This window comes from Tachysurus fulvidraco, chromosome 22 (assembly GCF_022655615.1).
Source record: "Tachysurus fulvidraco isolate hzauxx_2018 chromosome 22, HZAU_PFXX_2.0, whole genome shotgun sequence".
NCBI classification, from domain to species: Eukaryota; Metazoa; Chordata; class Actinopteri; order Siluriformes; family Bagridae; genus Tachysurus; species Tachysurus fulvidraco.
The window spans coordinates 15,930,961-15,949,210 of record NC_062539.1 but is presented as its reverse complement, the minus strand read 5'-3'; the positions used below and the strand labels follow the sequence as shown (position 1 = coordinate 15,949,210).

General features: G+C 42.5%; 1 protein-coding gene and 1 long non-coding RNA gene across 5 annotated transcripts in view; one reads left to right on the top strand and one right to left on the bottom strand.

The window, feature by feature from the left end:
* cux1b (cut-like homeobox 1b) overlaps positions 1 to 7,098 on the bottom strand; it is a 137,285-nt gene extending 130,187 nt beyond the window's left edge. For 2 of the 4 annotated variants that reach the window (XM_047806611.1, XM_047806612.1), the window contains exon 1: positions 6,777 to 7,098. In XM_047806611.1, the coding sequence (XP_047662567.1) occupies positions 6,777 to 6,839 (63 nt within the window). In that variant the 5' untranslated portion in view covers positions 6,840 to 7,098. The remainder of the gene's footprint in view (positions 1 to 6,776) is intronic. The other 2 variants (XM_047806613.1, XM_047806614.1) reach the window with 2 other exon arrangements.
* Positions 7,099 to 8,526: 1,428 nt separating this feature from the next.
* On the top strand, positions 8,527 to 17,541 carry LOC125139954. The gene is made up of 3 exons (XR_007139140.1): positions 8,527 to 9,415; positions 10,407 to 10,467; positions 16,555 to 17,541. It is a non-coding gene; the product is annotated as an uncharacterized LOC125139954 (long non-coding RNA).
* Positions 17,542 to 18,250: the final 709 nt, after the last annotated feature.

The window sequence follows — 18,250 nt, the reverse complement described above, 5'->3', positions numbered from 1 at the left end:
AAGAGACTAAACTTGCAGATTTTAAGGAAATTTACTTTGGTGTATAAAAGCCATCAAAGACGAACTCAGACAGGAAAGTGTCATTTATCAACCTTAAGATCCCATTAGTCCTTCCTTCATCCACTTAAAGAACCTATTTATCACAACAAAGAGACACTTTGTCCTCCTTCAATTTAGGGAATTTGGACATTAACCGTACGTGTGTGCATCTCTCCCTCTCCCTCTTCTTCTCTTTCTCTCCCTCTCCTTTTCTTTTCTCCCTCTCTCCCCTTCTCTCTCTCTCTCTCCCTCCTTCTCCCTCTCCCTCTCGCCTTTTAAAAATAACTTCTGAACATTCAGCGCTCTTCCAGGCCATTCAAACAGACGCTGACGCAAAAAAACAATTAACGTTTATTTACAGCAAGCTTATTGTAATGACGCTAAATACTTTAAATATAGTCTCTGACCCAAAATGGCGCCTTGCGGTCCTGGTTTGCTCGCTCTCGCTGCGCTCACGAGGCCGTACAGTGTCTGTGTTGTCTTAAGTGGGGTTTTTTTTTCACTGAGCGAAACAAGTGTCGGAGACGACCCGTGTTCGGCGCTAAAGAGGACAGCGGGACACGCCCCTTCGGGGGCGGGGTGTATCTGCTGGTGCGCGTTTAAGACGACAAACACAACAGGATGAATCCTCTCATCAAATCAAATCAAATAAAAATAGGCAAATAAATAAAAGTAAATCATTCATTCAGAAGTGAAAATGTATAACATTTAAATAACTTGTGTATAATAATAACTTTAAATAATAATCTTGTGTATCTTTTGTGTATAATTTTCTAGTGCTGTGATTAGATCCGTGTCTAGATCATTACTATAGGAAAACGAGAAGAAAACAATAACAACATGTGATGGCAACAATTAATCTTAACGAGACGACAGAGATGTAAACACATGACATGGCCTGAAAGGAACCGTGTGCCAAACAGCAGAGATCCGGAGCAGATTAGACAAAATCTGCTGACATTTTCACATGGAAACTTTGTGCTCGCTACGAGCATCCGAGAGAGACAAAAAAAAACCAACAATGTTAAACAGGGAAAGAGAATATCTTATAAATCCTGTGAATCAGTCCCAGCTGTGCACGATCAATGGCTCGGCGGATTATAAAGCGTTTAAACATGGCTCATAAACCTCGGCCTTTCTGGAAGAAGCAGACGATCCCTGATGGCTGTGTCTGAGTATGTGTCTCAGGGTTCGAACCCACTGACGGAACGTGGCGTAGAGCGAGTCGGTCATCGTACGCTGGACTGACAGACAGACAGACGGTGGAGTCGGACGAAAGCGCCCTCACTTTTACAAAGAGAACTTTTCGGTCGGAGGATGGAAAAGAAGCTTTGTGTTACAGGATTGAAAGAGCGGCATGGAGAAAAGCCTCCCTAGAAGCGCTCTCTCTCTCTCTCTCTCTTTTTTCTCCTCTTTCTGTTTTTACAGACAGCTGCTTTATTTGCAGCTCCATCAAAGTGCGGTGGAGTGCAGAGAGACGCCGGGCCCCGACGGCTCTCAGATGAAGGGAACCGAAATGAAGTCGCCACATCTGAGAAACTCCACGTGACCTCGCCGACCTCGAGTGACGCGCATCACAGCGGCTACGCCGGCAGCCTGGTGGCTCTGGATGCGAGTGGAAAGAGTTTCAATCCCTCGATCCACTGTGAGCAGAACGACCTGTTTCTGTACGGAATAAACATCCGACGTTAATGTTTAACGTCGTGTACCTCTCAGCAGAGAGCCGTACGCCGGCCGGGTTCCCTGGGAGCTACACGACAAGCCGGTTTCTCAAATTCAACATATTAAGATTAATTATCTCAAATAACCAGCAGGGCTTTTTATCATAACCTGTTTTTCCTATTTATCTTTCCACAGGTCTTTTGAAACACAGAAACAAAACAAAATAGTTTTTTGATAGGTCATCGTCCTCATTCTCTAGTTTCCAGTTGGTTCACCAAATCACGCGTGTTAGTGCGGCCTTTCCCCTTCGGTGAATTTTTTTATTTGCGTTTTGTCTTCTTTATCAGATGCATTTTTGGGTCTAGCAAAGGGTCCAAAAAAAAAAAATTGCGATATCACCCGGGAGTGTTACAGAGTGTCTGTGAGAGACGCTTATACATCATTAAGTAACACAAGTTATGAATCATTATAAGTGGCAACATGGCGTTTCTCAAATCAAAACAAAAGCTCTACAGCGCTGATCTGACAGGACACGTGTCTGTTAAGTAACATTGCCGTAGGACTGGTGAGGTAATTATGATCGGTTCTGACGGGAGAAGTGATCTCTGTGTATAGGAGTGGCATGATGTATGGCAAGGCTCTGCCAAGGTGTGTGTGTGTGTGTGTGTGTGTGTGTGTGAGAGAGACACATGCACCTTACTGAATCAGACAGATTGAAGGTCACGTGACCATAACATGTACAGAGGCTGTGTCTTCATTTTAACACACACACACACACACACACACACATACACACACAATTAAGTGCTCTTCATACACGAACACGTTAAAAATAATAACAGTAAGACATGATGATCAGAAATCAGAGTCGGGTAGAGAGCGAGGACATAGCATTTTTTAAAGTTTTTAAAGATTGATCGTAAAAAACAGAGAGAGAGAGAGAGAGAGAGAGAGAGAGAGAGAGAGAGAGCACACAGGATTATAAAATGACATGACAAGACAGAGTACTCTACACTGTGGTTCAGATTCTGCTCAAATGGCAGCCCTCCAAGAGCCATTCTGTGGGAGGCAAAGTAAATAAGTTGTCATCAATAATAGACAGCGAGTGTTCAGCTCCGGCTGGTTCCTATCCTCCAGACGTACCCGCCGGCCTGAGATTCACTGTCTCGGCTAATAGCTTTTGATAGGCCTTCGCAATAATTACCGAGGGGCAAACGCGCGCCATGCATATTTCATGACGTGGCTGCGTGTTGGCGGGCCGTCTCTCCGAGTGCATGATTGGAAACAAATTCGCCCCGGTTAAGTGAAAAGAATGAAAAGTATAACTCAGGAGATTGATTACAGGATTGTGTAAAGCAGCTGAAATGGGACGGGAGCGGTAACCAAGGACGTGTCAATCATTCACTATAAACGTGAAGTTTCTCACCAGGTCACAGTGAACTACATATAACACTCTACCATGTTTTTTTTTTGGTCACATTTTCTGCACTCCACATCGAGTTTGTTCCCGTTCTCTCTCGGGTACGAACATCAGATCCATCGAGAGCCTGTCTTCACCCCTGATGCTGGTCACCGAGGAGATGTGTACGTGGTTGCTATAGAAACGATTACTATAACCGGGATGCTCCTAAAACCTTGCAGCCACTCTACGGTCGAGGCTACTGATGAAGAAAATGAATCACCACCTTCTGACCAATCAGAATGAAGAATTCAGCAGTGTAATAATGTGAAGTAAAACATTTTCACGTACTCAGGATAGCTCAGAAATAAAACCTCCACAGCAGCATTCATCAGGAGTCTCAGATCATTGCACACAATACAGAGATACGTAAACAGCGACATCGGATCCGATCACTTTCCTGAGTGTTAATCAATCCAACGTGAGGTGACGGTTACGTCGATCCGACTCTGTATTAGTCGTGACTCGGTAAAAGTCGAGGTACGTTTACCGTACAATTACAGGCTTGGACTGGATCTGACGTGTGAAACTTTCCTCCAACTTCTCACGCAGGTTTTAGGTAATGTGACGGTTACATGCACATGCTTAAACAAATCAAGAACCAAGAATATATGCAGCAAACCACAGGCAAGAGAGCGAGAGAGCGAGAGGGAGAGAGTGCAAGAGCGAGAGAGAGCGGCTATGAAATGTGAAATAAGACATGATTAAGCAACCTTTAGTTCATTTTGGCCGTTATTCAGGACATTTCTCTCAGGGTGGAAAAAAACATAGTAAGTAAACATAAAAAGTCTGAAGCATTAGGAACATCATAAAGAGTTCTCCTTCCTAAAACTGCTGATATTAAAATCTATTAAAGATTTCAAACCGGTGTCACTCGTCACTATTTTAATGCGATTCGCTTCTTACAGAAATGACACGGAATATAACCAGTGAAAGATTTCATCTCCGAAACATTTTTAAACATGCTGTTTCACTTTGCTCTTGTCGTTCTGTTGATGCTGAGAACGTTAATCCTAAACGCTCCACGTTTAAACCGGCATCAAATATCAGACGAGTCAGAAACCCGACCAAAATCGGATTAGGGTCGGATCGGTCAGCATCGCTTAGACGTGTTGTGCAGCTTTACGCACATTTCATCTTGTTTGTCAACACACACACACACACACACGTCCATATGTTGCATTCTAACGAGCGCAGACAACGTGTTAAACCTGTTCGTTTCAAACTGCTGCAAACTGCACTGTTTACACACTGAGAAGCAAACGAAGGAAACATGGGTCGTGTGGTTTATCTGAAGTTTCGAAGGAGGAAGAGTACGGTTAAACATGCTTTATTACCTGGGAATAACAGTCAAAAGAAAAACGGTGAAAACTGAAACGCAAGAATTACGATTCAGAGAAGATTTCCAATGCAGCCACGTGCAGAAGTGTGAAACTCTGTAAAAGCTGGAGGAGATGTGCTAAAGTTTTTATACCTACATACTCGGAGAGAGAGAGAGAGAAAGAGAGAGAGACAGACAGACAGAGATAGAGAGAGACAGAAGGAGAGAGACAGGGAGAGAGAAAGCGAGAGAGAGAGACAGACAGACAGACAGACAGACAGAAAGAGATAGAGAGACAGAAGGAGAGAGACAGAGAGAGAGAGAAAGCGAGAGACATATTATATATATATATGCAAGTTCTATATTAAATCAATTAAGAAAGTAAACGTAACATTTTTGACGTTCTTTATACTTCTGTGAACGCATTATATTTGTGTTGACTTTCATTAATAAATACTTTATTACTCATTATAAATATACGACTTAATTATTTACTCATCACACAAAATCTTTTTTTATCCCCGATAAAACAAATCCACATCTCTCACTTATATATATATCTAGAATCGATATTTTATAGCCTCGTACATTTTAATCTCGTTAAATACATCATTTATACACAGGCTAAAAAAAAAAAGCCACTTTAAAATAATCCCAATTCCAGTCTACATTCGCACTGATGTTATACAATTTATAATTTATTATATAAACTTTAGAACTATTACACTTTTATATTTAAGGTGTAATGCATTGCTTTGCTACCATTTACCACTTCTGTTTAAAAAAAAAGTATATATATAATTTTAACAAATTTTAGCCACAAAAATTGTTTAAGTTTTTAAGTTTTCAGGATTCTTGTCCAAGGATTTTTTTATTTTTTAAACAGACCTGAAAAAAAATTTACTAAAACACCGGATTTAAAGCTCCACGTCGTTCTTATCCAGATATCTCAAAAAAAATAAAAAAATGCCAATTTAACACAACTTTATTTCAATTTCTATACATTTCCATGTCTAAAACAGAGCCCTGGGATTCCATACACTTCCAAAACGGATTCCAAAATCTGCACAAAAACACTTTATCCGTGTGAATATGTGCTTTATGAAGCCGCTCGATCGTTTAAAGTGGATTTGTTATGACAGCTACATGAAGTCTAATTCATTAACACACACACACACACACACACACACACACACACACACACACGGCATTAACAACGTAAAAAAGTTTAACCCAAGTACTTAGAAAATGTCCTGAAACCACAATATAATCATTTCTAAACACCAGACAGACGTTTAAATCGTAAAGAAATAAAAATAAAACTATTCACCGCCAACATTTTACCTCAGAAACGAGACGCTGTTAGCTTGCGTGCTAACAGCACCAAACACCTCAGTTAAGCAATTCAACCGTTTATTTCCAATTTATTCCACTTTATTCAACGAAAATTTTGATAAAGTAATATTTAATAATAATAAAAAAAACATATTTAATTTATACTTTATTAAATAATTTAGCCGTTTTGACGTCGCGAGCTGGCAAAATTAAACCTGACAGAAATAACAAAAATATTTGTACGATTGTTATACAGGTTAGACTTGTCGATTCATGTGTGTATGTAATATTTAGTGTAATTAATAAATAAATTATTAAAATCAATAACTTTCACTAAAATGTAGTCCATTCATGATGACAACCAGGAGCTAGCTAGTTAGTTTAGAGCTCGGTCTGGTCCCAAATATATGTATATGATATACAGAGTGCACTAGATCGAGTGCACTAGCTGTCGGTTTTAGGCGCGGTGTAGTGCACAGGTTATAGGGAGTGGGAGTCGGTTTGAGACGCGTCCCGACGTGGAGCTAATAAGTGTCACCACAGCGCCACCAGCGTAGCCGGGGCAACAAGCGCACTTCATTTAGCCGAAAAAATAATTCAACCATAACACAATGATAAACACCATCAGGAGCGGATAAAGTTGCCGCCGCGTCAGGTGAATATTATCACTCGAACAAGCTCGAATCTTACTATAAATAAATAGGTGTAAAAGCCCAACGCGCGGCTTCCAGACGCGGCGCCGTGACTCTGGATCGATGCGAATCGAACAAAGAGGATCAATTTCCGATCAGCGAGAAAGAGCCGCTTTAATCAATGGCGAGGACGAAAGGGTCCCGGAAAAAAGGTCCATAAAAACAGCGCGGAAAAGACGAGAAAAACACCGCACTGCCGCTCCGGGGCCGGAGCTCGTGCTTACAGTGTTCACAAAGCAAGGCAAAGTGCTGAGAGAGAAAGGCTAACCTGCAGTTGCTGTAAATCAAAGCGCTTCCAATATTGAAACATCGATCCCGCATTGGCCGCCATCTTGAGACATATTGAGACGGAGTGAGAGGCTGATAGAGAGAGCGCGAGGGGCCGGAGTTCGCGAGAGGGGGAAAAAAAAGAGCGGGGAGCGCGTAAAACCCGGAACGGACTAATCGAACGCGGCCTTCGCTTATCGACCAGCGGTGCGGAATGGAGTTAATCGAACAGCGAACCTGACTCCGTATTGAACGGTGCCACGGAGCTCAGTGATCGACCGTTGATATCTTTAACGCATAAAACGTGGACTGGATTTTCTTTCCTCATCAACAGGATCACGTTGTTTTGTTTTGTTTTACTCCGAATGTGAATCGTATTTATAAGCAAGCAGCAGAACCGAGGTATTGATTACTGGTGTATCGATTAATTACTTTGAGTTTATTTATTTACACATCATTTTATTGTTATTTATTTCTTGATCAAATGATTTTAAACGTTTTGTTTATGAACAGATAGATAATCATCCAGAACAGAATAATTATAATAATAATAATTGGGTGCCATATTTATGTCCTGTGGTTGTTATTATTAATAATTATCATTATTATTATCTTTCTTTTATCTTTTGGCTTGTTTAGCATCTTTAATCTGTAAATAGTGCTATTATGCACAATATAACGATTTTATTATTTATTATTTACCATTTTTAACTAGTTTGGCACAAACATTTTTAATAAACAATTTATTTTAACAATTTTATTAAACATTTTCTTTTTCATACAACTATGATGATTTTTTAAATCTTATTATATTTCCTTATTATATTTCCTTATTATATTTCCTTTTTGTAGATTTCAGATTATTATTATTATTATTATTATTAATTATTTTTATATATTTTTTATAATATATACAGATTATATATGTATGAAAAGTACTGTACATATATAAAGACTTTAACATCAGCATAATTTTTATAATAATAAATTTTATTGTTGTTGGTTATTATAATAATAATTATTATTATTATTATTATTATTATTATTATTATTATTTTATACATTATATAATAGTTTTAATGGTTGAACTGTATGTTTAATCAAACGCATTGGAAACGTGCCGATGGCGCCTCTACAGTCAGCCATGAGAACTGCAGTCTTTTTTGTTGTTGTTGTTTATTAAATAAAGCACTTTGATTTGCAAGTGGCATACTTTTTTTCATACAACGTTTCGTCTTTATTTATCAATTTCGTTCATCTTCATTAAGGATTTGACTCAGAAACACTGGTTAATGAGCCAGAAATTCAACCTGGATGGGGCTCAGGACCAATTCACATTCATATCTAGTTGTGATTTAGCACAGCCAGCCAGTACACCTATTTAAGAGGAACAGAGAAAACTCGCACACAGAAAACATGTGAAACTCAAGCCAAATAGTAATCTGAGATAAAGAAGGAGCCCTGGATGTTCTGCGGTTTTATGAAAATTTTTAGTACAGTTGATACAATACATTCTTGTAAGGTATGAAATATAATCTGATAATGTCAGCAACTTATTTATACACCCTAGCAACCGTGTGTGTGTGTGTGTGTGTGTGTGTGTGTGTGTGTGTGTGTGTGTGTGTGTGTGTGTGTTAATGAGCACATACAGGTAAGAAGTAAACAAGACACGGTTAAAGTATGGAAAAAAGAGCTTGGTGACCTGACCTGTTTATCTGTATAATATGTATATGTATATATGTTCATATACAAGCCCAATTTTGTTGAGATGATTTTTGCTGTGTGTATTTTTATTTTATTATTATTATTATTATTATTAGCCTACATTTGCAAGCTTTATAACGTTACATTAGTCATAGCTGTGACTAGTGTTTGAAACTGCACACTGGTGTGTATTTGTGTCTTGTACAGACACCGTTTGCGGTCAGTTGGTGGAAAGTCTAGCGACACTTACATCTCTGTCTTTATGCTCAGTTCGGATGAAAGCGTTTGCTAAACGATCTAACGTAAATGTAAAACATAGTGAACTTTAAAGTGTCTCCTGCCGCGTAAAGCTACAGTACAAACAGACCCCTGATTGTATTTTTAGGCAAATTGTCAACTGGTGCTTATTACATTTTCCAGATGATTCAGTGGAAACCCCTGTGACTGTGTTTAATTCTGCCTAACAAGTCTCAGCGTTTCATGATACTAAATTAGATTTCACTCTTTTTTAGATCTTTTTATGTGCTCATGGTAAGCACTTATCCTTTATGTCGCCAACAGTGAACTGCGATGTATAAATAAACCACATCAGGGTTCTTTTTTTTTCCCCTGTGATATTTTTTATCCCCAATTTTTTTTCCCCTGTAAGTTATTAACGTCCTATTTTTGCCTGTCCTTCCATTCTTGGTTAATGAGGCTGATCTTGTGCAGAAATTTGTCCTCAGAAATGCGTCATGCTAGTCGTTCGAAACAACCAAGGAGAAGATGTCGGCTTTGTTTTATTTGATTTTATTCTGTGTTAAGAGCCAGATTTCTTGGAATACATTAAACCGTGAAATTCTATGAAGTAAAACATTTAAAAGTCTATACAAACTTAAATCTGAAGTGGGATTGTGACGATATTTAAGAATGCATGATCATCTACTTCAAATAAAGGTATTTAAACGGTGTTTTAAACAAGAATGAAGAAAAATGAGAAAGAACTAATGATTTAATATTCTAGCAGAATTTTACAATCAAATATTTTAAACTTTCACTCCTACGTCAAGATTAAACAGGTTTAACAGTAAAATATTCTGATTATAGATATACTAAAAACCACAGTGCAAATTTTTACAGATATTACTACTAATAATAATAATTGCTTCTAGCTTCATCTCCCTAATTTTCCAAAAATAACGATTGCTTTTTCTAAAATTTATCAGTTGCTATATCGCTATAATTATATTACAAAATGCAAAGCACGACCCGATTCATCTGCGATACTTTATTAACGTGTTAGCGTCTGATTCTGTTAATTGTGTTCACCTCATATCGTGTGTGTGTGTGTGTGTGTGTGTGTGTGTGTGTGTGTGTGTGTGTATAAAAAGACAAAAAATTCCTTCACAACAATTCATGTATATTTTTCAGACCTTTATCCACATTCTTAAAACCGCTAAATCACTCACAAAACAGCAATTGTCCCGATTATATACCGCGCACTCTATAGCTACACTTAACCTTGAAATTTAATCATAAAAAAAGCACTTCAGAACTCATATTTCTTGCTTTAACATTATGTAACATTCTCATTCTTCTTCATCGCTCGTCCATTCCGGCGTATTAAAAACGTCAAATTTTTGTTCTTCGACCCAACATTCCATCAACTTTGTTACCTGAACGCTAAAACGTTTGACTGAATTTCCTGATGATGAATTTATTTCCTTTTTTCTTTTTATTTTCATTTTGATGCTCTGATATCAGGTTCGTATCAAAAGCCTAACCCTGCGCTTCAGACTCGTAAATGATGAAATCGAAAAAGAAATCGTTAGAATGTTTAGAATGGCGTTCGAAACGATGCCGAATCACCGAATCGCATTTCATATTTTTTTATAATTCCGTACTTAAATGTCAACCCTGTTTCTCATCCATTCATAATTTTCTGTAGTGCAGGGTGACTCGAGGCACAAGTCAGAGACACTCTGGATGGAGCGCCACCTCACTACAAGGTACAATCTCACACGTTAACACACTACCGACAATTTCGAGATGAAATCAGATGACAAAGCATGTCTCTGAACTGGATAGGAAACTTTAGTAGCTGGAGGAAATCAAGCCAAGCAAAGGTGTGCAAGGTGTGAGGCACTAAGCAATATTATTGTGTATCTCATAGGAATGATTTCCTAGAGTGTTTAGGGGTTAGACGAGTGAATAACAGTGTAATCGTAAGTAAACTAGCTGTTCGGTAGAGAAATTGACACGCTTGAAATTCTAAAGTCACTAAAAATGTCTAATAGAATTAGACTTAGGCGTTGCTGGTGAAGGAGTGTCACAAAAAGCACAAGCTGTTATTACTAATATAATTATTACAATTATTGGTTATTATAATTAATCTTACTTTTCGTTGACAGCAGAAAAGCTAGTAATGTATCTATCATCTCTTCATCACACACTCGTACGTTTGTGTGTGTGTGTGTGTGTGTGTGTGTGTGTGTGTGTGTGTGTGTGTGTGTGTGTGTGTGTTTCCTCCGAAGTCAGAATGACCTACAGTACGGACAGTACAGTATGGACATGCTGATCTGCAGGGTCATTGCTTTGTATACACACAGACACACACACACACACACACACACACACACACACACACACACACACACACACACACACACACACACACCTCAGCAACTATCCCTGATCAAGATATAAACACAAGCATGACAATATTGTATTCACACACACACACACACACACACACACACACACACACACACACACACACACACACACACACACAAATGCCAGTTTAGTGGTTCAGGTTGTTTTCTGTCTCTAACAGGAAGGTCATGAGTTCAAATCCCAGTGAGAACAGGAATGGAGGAATAAAAGACACAGATCTGTCTTGTCTGACTGGGTCGTTGACATTTATGCCTGTTGTTTTGGTGACAAGCAGCCCATCGAGCCAGACGTTTACCATCCCCCCAAACATTATCTATAAATATTATGTCTATAAATCTGACAGGGTTTTTTTTTCTCTTTCTTCTTCTTCTTCTTCTTCTTCTTCTTCTTCTTCTTCTTCTTCTTCTTCTTCTTCTTCTTCTTCTTCTTCCACGATACACAATGCGCCATAACAAACAGAAGATATATTCTGATTTAAGCGCATTTCTGAATTTCGCATCATTTAATAATACTGATAATATCCTGCTTTTATTTACACGACACCTTTTGATGAGTTCACGTGAAGCTGTTACTCATTTTCAGATTATTCCCTTTATATCATACTGCAGTGTAACTGATAGGAAAGGCATGTAGTTACAAGACTAAGGAATGTAAAATGGCCCCTGGGAGTTTACGAGGTTTACAATGCAGGACGAAGTGCTTTATAGCATGTGTGAGCTATTTTCAATAGTAATAATAATAATAATAATAATAATAATACAGTTTTTTATTGGTTATTTATATCAAACTTTATTCATAGCATCGAAGTTTTATCACGCAAAGTCAAAAGACACAAAACAAGTCATAGTAAATGACTACAGTGTTACGCTAATCGCTAATAAATACTAGCATTACTAAGTGGGAAGGATTTTAAAAAGAGGTTTTTAAGAGATTTTTAAGATAAGCTCCTGTAATACGTAGATCCTGATAAATAACAGATGCGTCCTGGGCTTTTAGGCTTTGGGTGATGATTAAGCATTAAGAGGTTTTAGATCAAATTTAATAAGTTAACGAAAGGAAAATGAAAGAAAGAAGGAAGGAAGGAAAGAATGAAAAGAAAAAGAAAAGGAAAGAAAATGGAGCACAAAAAATAAAATAAAAATTAGATGTCTCATAGTAACAAAACGATGTTGTTACAGTTAAGGAGGGAGACAGGCTGAAAAAAAAAAACAAAAAAAAACGCGAAAGGTAAACGCGAAACAAGAAAAAGGGGCAAGACAAAAAGGACAAGACAGCACAAAGGGGGAAGGGGGGAAAAAGAGAAAAACAAGAGGGGAAGAAGAGCAGCGGGCGGGGGGCGGGCGGGCGGGCGGGAGCCAGCACGCAAGGGGGCGGGAGGGAGGGAGAGAGGGAGGGAGGGAGAAGAAAGAAAGGGGGAGGGAGGCGGGAGGGAGGGCGGGAGGTAGGGAGGGAGGGAGGGAGGAGGAGGGGGAGGGAGGGAGGGAGAAAGAAAGAAAGGGGGAGGGAGGTAGGGAGGAGGGAGGAGGGAGGGAGGGAGGGAGGGAGGGCGGGAGAAAGAAGAAAGGGGGAGGGAGGGAGAGAGAGGGGGGAGGGGAGAAAGAAGAAAGGGGAGGGAGTGGAGGGAGGGAGGGAGGGAGGGAGGGAGGGAGGGAGGGAGGGAGGGAGGGAGGGAGAAGAAAGAAAGTGGGGAGGGAGGGAGGGAGGGAGGGAGGGAGGGAGGGAGGGAGGGAGGAGGAGGGAGGGAGGGAGGGAGGGAGGGAGGGAGAAAGAAAGACAGGGGGAGGGAGGGAGGGAGGGCGGAGGGAGGGAGGGAGGGAGGGAGGGAGGGAGGGCGGGAGGGAGGAGGGAGAAAGAAAGAAAGGGGGAGGGCGGGAGGGAGGGAGGGAGGGAGGGAGGAGGGCGAAAGGGGCGGGAGGTGAGGGAGGGAGGGAGGGAGGGAGGGAGGGAGGAGGGAGAAAGGGGGAGGGGAGGGAGGGAGGGAGGGAGGGGGGGGAGGGAGGGAGTGAGGGAGGGAGGGAGGGAGGGAGGGAGGGGAAAAGCAAGAAAGGGAGGGAGGGGGAGGGAGGGAGGGAGGGAGGGAGGGAGGGAGGAGGGAGGGAGGGAGGGAGGGAGGGAGGGAGAACGAAAGACAGGGAGCGGGAGGGAGGCGGGCTGGAGGGCGGGAGGGAGGGAAAAGAAAGAAAGGGAGGGAGGGAGGGAGGGAGGGAGGGAGGAGGGAGGGAGGGAGGAGGGAGGGAGGGGAAAAGAAAGAAAGGGAGGGGGAGGGATGGAGGGAGGGAGGGAGGGAGGGAGGGAGGGAGGGAGGGGAGGGAGGGAGGGAGGGGAAAAGAAAGAAGGGAGGGAGGGAGGGAGGGCAGGGAGGGAGGGGGCGGGAGGGAGGGAGGGAGGGAGGGAGGGAAAGAAGAAAGGGGAGGGAGGGAGGGAGGGAGGGAGGGAGGGAGGGGAGGGGAAAAGAAAGAAAGGGAGGGGGAGGGAGGAGGGAGGGGAGGGAGGGAGGAGGGAGGGAGAAAGAAAGACAAGGGGGAGGGAGGAGGGAGGGAGGGGGGAGGGAGGGAGAGTAGGAGGGAGAAGAAAAGAAAGGGAGGGAGGGAGGGAGGGAGGGAGGGAGGGAGGGAGGGAGGGAGGGAGGGAGGGAGGTGAGGGAGGGAGGGAGAAAGAAAGAAAGGGGGAGGGAGGGAGGGAGGGTAGGGAGGGAGGGAGGGAGGGAGGGGAAAAGAAAGAAGGAGGGAGGGAGGGAGGGAGGGAGGGAGGGAGGGAGGAGGAGGGAGGGGAAAAGAAAGAAAGGGAGGGGAGGGAGGAGGAGGGAGGGAGGGAGGGAGGGAGGGAGGGAGGGAGGGAGGGAGGGAGGGAAAAGAAAGAAAGGGGAGGGAGGGAGGGAGGGAGGGAGGAGGGAGGGAGGGAGGGAGGGAGGGAGGGCAGGGAGGGAGGGGAAAGAAAGAAGGGAGGGAGGGAGGGAGGGAGGGAGGGAGGAGGGGGGGAAAAGAAAGAAGGGAGGGGGAGGGAGGGAGGGAGGGAGGGAGGGAGGGAGGAGGGAAAGAAGAAGGGAGGGAGGAGGGAGGGAGGGAGGGAGGGAGGGGGATGGAGGGAGGGAGAGGGGGGAGGGAGAAAGAAAGAAAGGGGGAGGGAGGGAGGGAGGGAGGGAGGGAGGGAGGGAGGGAGGGAGGGAGGGAGGGAGGGAGGGAGGGAGAAAGAAAGAAAGGGGGAGGGGGGGAGGGAGGGAGGGAGGGAGGGAGGGAGGGGGGGTGGGGGGGAGGGGGGGGTGGGGGGAGGGAGGGAGGGAGTGAGGGAGGGAGGGAGGAGGGAGGGAGGGAGGGAGGGAGGGAGGGGAAAAGAAAGAAGGGAGGGGGGGGAGGGAGGGAGGGAGGGAGGGAGGGAGGGAGGGAGGGAGGGAGGGAGGGAGGGAGGGAGGGAGGGAGGGAGGGAGGGAGAAAGAAAGAAAGGGAGGAGGGGGGGGAGGGAGGGAGGGAGGGAGGAGGGAGGGAGGGAGGGGGGAGAAGAAGAAAGGGGAGGGAGGAGGGAGGAGGGGGAGGGAGGGAGGGAGGGAGGGAGAAGAAGAAAGGGGGAGGGAGGATGGAGGGAGGAGGAGGGAGGGAGGGAGGGAGGAGTGACGGGAGGGAGGGAGGGCGGAGGGGGACGCAACATTCTCGATTTCTTGCGGCGTGAGGGAGTAGTTGGGTCTTCTTCTTTCTTTCTTTCTTTCTTTTCCCCTCACTCCCTTTCTTTCTTTCTTTCTTTCTTTCTTTCTTTCTTTCTTTTCCCCTCACTCCCTTTCTTTCTTTCTTTCTTTCTTTCTTTCTTTCTTTCTTTCTTTCTTTCTTTCTTTCTTTCTTTCTTTCTTTCTTTCAGCCTGTTATAACCAAGGCCTTTTACATAGAAGCTCGTAATGCATCCTGTATTTATGAAAAAGAAAAAAAAAAGATTGAAGCTTATATTTACATCTCAGCCTGTACATCTCAGTTAGGCACTGAGTAATAATGAGCTCTTAGGAGCTTAAATAGAAATAAAGTTAAATAGAATAAAATATATATTATACGCTCACTCAGATCCTCAAAATGGGTTTATTTTAACCCCAAACCTCATCATCCCGTTCTCTTCATACTAGCTCATTACAAATATAGTTCACAAAGCATTTTGCAGAATTAAGCAGGGATTGATTTGAGGTCACATCCTCTAGAAATATTTAAGGTCGGCGTTATGCATGTGATAATTGCTCACGCTTGTCTTGCTGCCGAGTTTTAATGTGTCACAATTTGCTCGCATAATTATTACTAACCTTTCAGAATGAATTCACCTGAAGGGAATTTGTACACCGAAGCCAATAAGCTGTTGTGAAATAGCTCAGGGTTGCACTTCACATGAAATGTAGCCAGGATAAAGTTCATCCCATGGAGAGGAGAGGAGAGAAATACATGTCTAATCCAGTCAAACAGGCCATGTGTTCTAGCTAGCACGCCACTCATCACCCAGCTGGCGGAGAACCCTGTCGCCGACGCGTTCACACAACCTCTGACCCCCTGGGTCATGCTTAGGGTCAAGAGCAAGGTCGGGGGGTGAGCGGGGTGCAGGAGCCCTCACTAATCATGCCGTTCTCACTCACATCTCTCGGTTCTTTCGTTTTTTCTTTTATGCCTTGCTTTTAGACATTTAGACGTTGAGCAGAAAGGATTGAGATGCCCCTGAGGCAAAGATGGAAAAAAAAGCGAATGAGGAAAAGATCAATATGAGTGAAAAAGAAATAGAGGGCAACAAATTGGCTAGAGCGTGTAGAAAGACTAGGGTCAGCCCTCTGTTGGAGGAATGAAAACCTGCAAAGTTTTCTTCTCCTTCTATCACAGAGTCAGACTGCTCTTAGACAGAGGTGTGAAAATTACACATCCGTCATGTAAATACATAAATGCCCTTGAGGTAAGTAATAATCCTGTAATGCGCGTGCACATGTGTGTGTGTCTGTGTGTGTGTGTGTGTGTGTGTGTGTGTGTGTTGTTTGTGCTTCACCACGCCTTAAAACTTTTGCCACTGAAAATAAGAACAGGTTCTTAAATGTCAGACCCGATGAAAGATCAGACATGTCAAAGGCAGTTTCACAATCAGATCGTACGGCCTGACAGATGACCTTGGGACACTCGGAAAAAAAAGTGTTGAAAACATGGTGAAGAAAAAGAAAAACAAGTCAACGACCAGTCAGCAGTAATTCTAACCAGGCTTTGGTTCAGTATTTAGCAGCGTTAGCATTTTCTGGAGCTTTATTAAGTATCACTTTAAAAGATGATCTTGCACTTCGTGAGAAGTGAGCTTTCATCTGGAATCGTCTTGATATCAGAAGCAGGTACATGACATATGACAGACTCTCTCTCTCTCTCTCTCTCTCTCTCTCTCTCTCTCTCTCTCTCTCTCTCTCTCTCGTGCTCTCTCTTGGGCAGGGATGATAAAAGCTCAGACTCATGCCAGGCCCCCTTTGCAAACACTGCTGTGACAAAGTGCTGGCTCAGTGGCGTGCCTGAGAAGAAGAAAAGCTCGACATTACGAATAGAAATGATCTATTGATCAGGGGAGTGTTTGCTCACTTAAGACCTCGCCTGCTCATGGATGGCTGCGTATGACAAGGAAATGGTTGCCCCTTTTTTTTTGTGTGCGTGTGTGTGTGTGTGTGTGTGTGTGAGTGAGAGAGAGAGGAAACATGCATCTTGTCAGAAAAAACTTGTTTCATACTGTAGATGTTCCAAGACTATAAATGTAATTATATTATATTATGTAATTATATTATAAATGTAATTCTATTATATTAAATGTAAATAAATGACATTTATTTAATAAACGATGTTCTTGAAGAACCCGATGGAGAACGTGGTGGAAAAGTTATTCCACTTCACGCTTCACATCTCACCACGACATCGTCGATTACTTTCCTCTTAACTTTTAAATTTTTGTATAATCCATTATATAACATTATACACACGATTCCCATAGCTCATAGCCACAAAACACGGCTCGAACAACAAGGCCGGAGTTAGTTCGACTTACTCTGACGCGCCGTGTCAAAACTTTCAGTCTTTGAGCTTTATTCACAGAATTCTGACACTGTTGCTTTGATTAGAGAAGCTCACGCGGCACTGGGGTTTTAGTGAAAGAGTTTTCAAGGTGCTGCAAAAAAAAAAAAAAAGCTATTGATTTTTCAAAGTCAGGTGCAAAGAGGCCTTGATGTTGAACTCCATCTCTCTCTCTCTCTCTCTCTCTGTCTCTCTCCATCTCTGTGCATTGATAAAACTCTCTTTCTTTAATGCTACAAACTGTCAGAACTTTCATGTTCTCCCTGTTTCCCTTGGACAGCTTAAAACGAAAACTGACAATTCATAAGCGCGTTTTATAACACGCATTCAGCCAACACAACAAAATGTGTCTTTAAAAGAGTCGCCTTACCTTATAGTTGTGTATTTTTCTGTTCCTCCTTTTTTTTCTCCCTTTTCTTAAAAGACATTCTCATGCTTACTTATAGAAACAAACACCGAACCGACACTGATTGACGTGATTCTGTGAGTTTTCGGTAATCATTGCTATGGGTGTTTTATTATTATTAAAGAGCATGTGTTTTTCAGTGAACTATTATGCTAGTTCATGTGCTAGCCTGCTTACTTCGGTTACCAATGAACTGGATGAATATCACATGGAGATCATGTGAGGACGCTTGCACAGAATGGACAGCTCACTGAGAGTAAACAGTAAAGAATAATGTTACTAATGTTGGAAAATCATTAATAAAAGAAAGCTGTATGAACGTTGCTGATGGTCCCCGGGTCGATCCAAAGGTCAGGCTACTGTCTGTGTGGACTTTCACATCTTCTAACTCCGTCCATTTCCTCGGGTTCCACACCAAACTACCCCTAGGTGTGAAGACATGTGTTCATGGTACCTAATGATGACCCTACAATACATCCAGGGTGTATTCCTTCCTCACATCCTGTTATCCGGTTATAATCAGGATTCACTCTGATGAGGAATGAAATGTTCTGCAAAACATGACTTGACATTTTCTTAGCAAATATAAATATCTTTCATTCATTCATTTTCTACCGCTTATCCGAACTTCTCACCCTGGAAGGAGAGCCAACCCATCGCAGG